The sequence below is a fragment of the Aplysia californica genome, unplaced genomic scaffold (genome assembly GCF_000002075.1).
Source record: "Aplysia californica isolate F4 #8 unplaced genomic scaffold, AplCal3.0 scaffold00037, whole genome shotgun sequence".
Lineage (NCBI taxonomy): Eukaryota > Metazoa > Mollusca > Gastropoda > Aplysiida > Aplysiidae > Aplysia > Aplysia californica.
In genome coordinates this window covers 1998432-2002287 of record NW_004797307.1, presented here as the reverse complement: position 1 = coordinate 2002287, position 3856 = coordinate 1998432, and the positions used below count along the sequence as shown (strand labels likewise).

The following is a 3856-nucleotide window of genomic DNA, read 5'->3' as shown; positions in this document are numbered from 1 at the left end:
CTCTCTCTCTCTCCCTCTCTTCCCCCTTCCCCCCTCTCTATCTCCTTCCTTCTCTGCTCTCCCCGCTCTCTCTCTCCCTTCTCCCCCTCTCTCTCCCTCCCTCCATACTCCCCCTCTTCATCATCTCTCTTTCTCTCTTTCCCTCCTTCTCCCCTCTCTCTCTCCCTCTCCCCTCTCTCATTTGGTCTCTTTTAAGCACAATTAAGGGGGCTATCCCGAAAAATGCTATTTTGAGAAAATCGAAGGTAAAGTTTTAGCCCCTTGATCAGTTTCTTTAGAAGACAAGGAGAGTTTTCTCTTTCACCAAACAAATATATACATCAATGAAACCAAATAGGTAGGGCAATGCCCACTTTTGGTGTAGGCCAATATTTCTGGAAACCTCCGATATCTGGGTAAGCCCGCTTGTCCTTAAAAGCGACAATTTCCACTCGCTATTTCTTTAGTCTCACTGTGAGATATGCACATTTAAATTCATGGACAGGGGCTCTCGTGGTCTAGAGGTTACCCTGTTCGCCTCTCAACCAATAGGTCCCGGGTTCGAAATCTGATAACGACGGAAAATTTTCCTTTCTAAAAATATTCACCGTTTCACCTCATTTCCTGCTCTCTATAACAATGTTCTGTCGTTTGCTTTCGTCTCCACTTTCTGCCCCCACCCCTCACCTCCTTTTCGCCTCCTCTGGGCTCCTGACTGCTTCTGCAGTCTTTCTACTGTTACTCCTTGACTCCTTCTTACTGCTGTCTTCCAGCCCCACCCATGATCTTAAGGTAGTTAAGATCTAGCACCTGGCCTTCTCGGATAAGGACAAAAACTCTCGGAGGTCCCGCGTGTAAGTTGCTCACCTTAAGGATTCCTCAGGGGTCCAAAATCAATGAATAAGCTTCAGCCGCCATCGGCAAAATTAAAAACGAAATATTTGTGTATCAGAAAAGTAGCTGTTCTTGGTATGACAAGTGTGCATAAGTGTGTAAATAAGTAATTCTTCAGCTGTTGTTTTTCTTTTTAAAAATTTTAATATTAGGGGTGCTCCATATTTTATTTGGGAGTTCGTTCCATACATGGGGAGCAAAAGGAAAAGACATACACGGGGAGCAAAAGGAAAATACATACATGGGGAGCAAAAGGAAAAGACATACATGGGGAGCAAAAGGAAAAGACATACATGGGGAGCAAAAGGAAAAGACATACATGGGGAGCAAAAGGAAAAGACATACATGGGGAGCAAAAGGAAAAGACATACACGGGGAGCAAAAGGAAAAGACATACATGGGGAGCAAAAGGAAAAGGAACGCTACTCGTATGTTTTGTAATAGTTGTTTTGAGGTCCTAAGAATCATTTTGACAGTGACTGATCTAAGGGCTCTGGGTGGATTATGTAACTCCGCCATTGTTTTTAGACATAGGTGCAGTATCATTTATATTTTTAAAGCATAAAACGGTAGCTTTGTATTTGATTCTTTGTTTTACTGGCAGCCAGTGTAGTTCTTTCAGAGTAGGTGTTAACTGCTCTAATTTCAATTGCTGCAAATCTTGAGTACTAGTAACTTTGAAAGTTTTTGGGTCGTCAAATCGGGTAAAATAGTAATGCAGTAATCACATTTTGGATAAAATCAGTGTTGTTACTGATGTTACTAGCGTGTTGGCTGACCCTCGATGAACACCAAATCTGAGCAGTACATTATCTGAACCCATAGCTTACCGGTAGTTGACAATAATTTATCATTGGGCTACCGGCACCTGTGGTGAAGCGTTATGTGCTTCTCTGTTCAACGTAGATGATCAGGGTTCGGTTCCCATGTCGATGAGGAGAATTTTTATCAAGTACTAGTACAAAATTAATGCATCTCAGTCTCTCTGCTGGGACGTTATTTTCCTTTCAGCCCTTTTGACCCTGACAGGCTGGGTAGAAGCCTGTCTTCTAAATTATATAAATTAATTGTATCGAAGTGCGCGTAAAACTACATAAAAAAGAAAGATTGATAGTCTCTATCATGGGAAATGTAGGCTTACGCTGCTTTCGGGGAGTGCAGATAGAGGCGGGGATCAGCACATTGATAATCTCTGGAAGTAACATGTTGAGAGGTTTAGAAACATCGCGTTTCAAATTCTTTTGAGAGTAGTTCTGGAAGACAGACCCATAAATCTGTAAACCACTTAAAATATTTATGTTTGTCACATGCAATCAAACCTGCCTTTATGTAGAAGTCATAGCTTACTCTTCGGCGTCTGGCACATGGTATGAATTGACATTTTGATCCAAAGTCTGACATCTTCTAATGGCACCTAAAACTTTTCAAAGTCAATGTAAGACTGCTCATACGCTTGCTTGGCTAGTTCGATTTTTTTAACGTCCTCCCAAGCTGCACTGCAGCCACCAAAAGGAATTGTTGGGATTCTGCTTTCAGGTTGTCCTTTACACTGAAACATTTCTACTGCTCCCTATGCCGATTAATCTGTCAGAGAAGAGCTCCTCTCAATAAAAGAATACACCCAACAGCATATCCCGTAAAAGAACTCTAGAAAAGCCTGGTATTCAGTTCAGACTGCAAATACAGTAGCTGCAACCCGAGAGTCAGCCAACGCAGATCCTCTAAAGAGTCTGAAGGTAGCGTGAACGTATGCCTTTAAAAAAAAATAAATAAAATGCTACCAAAATTGGAACGATATCCACATGGTTTTCCTCTTTGATTATGACAAGGGTTTTGCATTTTAAGCATGCCGCCAACCACAACGGCAAAGGGTATCGTTCTTGCATTGACCTCATACGTCTTTGGTGACATCATGCAGAACGTAGTATTTACTTGATGGCTCAAGGCAAATTACATAACCTTATAATTAACGTTATCGGTACATGAGAGGAAGTTGCGGTCGTGATGTGTGTTGGAACTTGTACTTCTTCTGAAGGGGAGGTAAGTTGCCGTTACCATCATTGTCTGCACACGACACGGCATGTACTGCCTCCAGAGTCTGTGGCGTTCATTGTCTGCACACGACACGGCATGTACTGCCTCCAGAGTCTGTGGCGTTGGGGTCTACCTGGTGGACTGCTGGTTCACTGTTATTTCCCATTGGACATCAATACCTTCTCATCGCAGGGCTTCTATTTTCTCTTCCATTTCATAACGATATTATGATACAGAATGGTCCTGAGAAAGCTGGAATACCGGAACCCTTTACCCTTCTCATCCCAAGCAGATAGGCCCGTTCTGTATTAGAAACGGTCAGTTCTTTAGGAGACTACTGTGAACTATCAGTGGCTCAGTGTCCTAAGAAGGCCTGAAGATTGATGTCCTGGGAGTTGTAATACCCTTTTCTGTACCTTTTCTTCCTTAGCTTTGCACTGATTTTATTGGGGGACATTGGCTTTTGCAAATTCTTACATCGGCTTCTTACTGAAGGAAAATTAAGCTTGTCTAATGAGCCCCAGGCCTAGGCTTTTCAACCGTAAACGTTATTTCATAGGTATTTTCAATCCATACTCTTAGAATAATGCGAACGTAAACAAATAACAACGAACAGTTGTTTATTCTTCTTTCGCTTACTTAAACCTACTTTATAATATGTACTGGGGCATCTAGTCTTGCTACTTATTTTTACATCCCATATTTTACTTTGTATTCTCTTTACCTTGATAGTCAAATGGTTTGCCTACTGATCAAAATAACAACCAGGAAAAGCTGGAAATCTGAGGCTTACATTTTCAGCCATTCTCCAAGAATGTCTAAAATTTTTTGGCCTTCCTGGAAATGCCCGATCAAAACAGGAATTACACTTGGGAATGATTGAATTTTCAGGCATTTCCTGAGAATGACTAATTTCTGGGTTTGACTGTAACACACACACACACACACA

General features: G+C 41.8%; 1 protein-coding gene across 1 annotated transcript in view; it reads right to left on the bottom strand.

Annotated features, from left to right (window-relative positions):
• Nucleotides 1–2078, bottom strand: part of LOC101851104 (cytochrome P450 7A1) — a 23324-nt gene extending 21246 nt beyond the window's left edge. The window contains exon 1 of the mRNA XM_013091462.1: nt 2015–2078. Coding sequence (XP_012946916.1) covers nt 2015–2078 — 64 coding nt within the window. The remainder of the gene's footprint in view (nt 1–2014) is intronic.
• Between the last annotated feature and the right edge of the window lie 1778 nt (nt 2079–3856).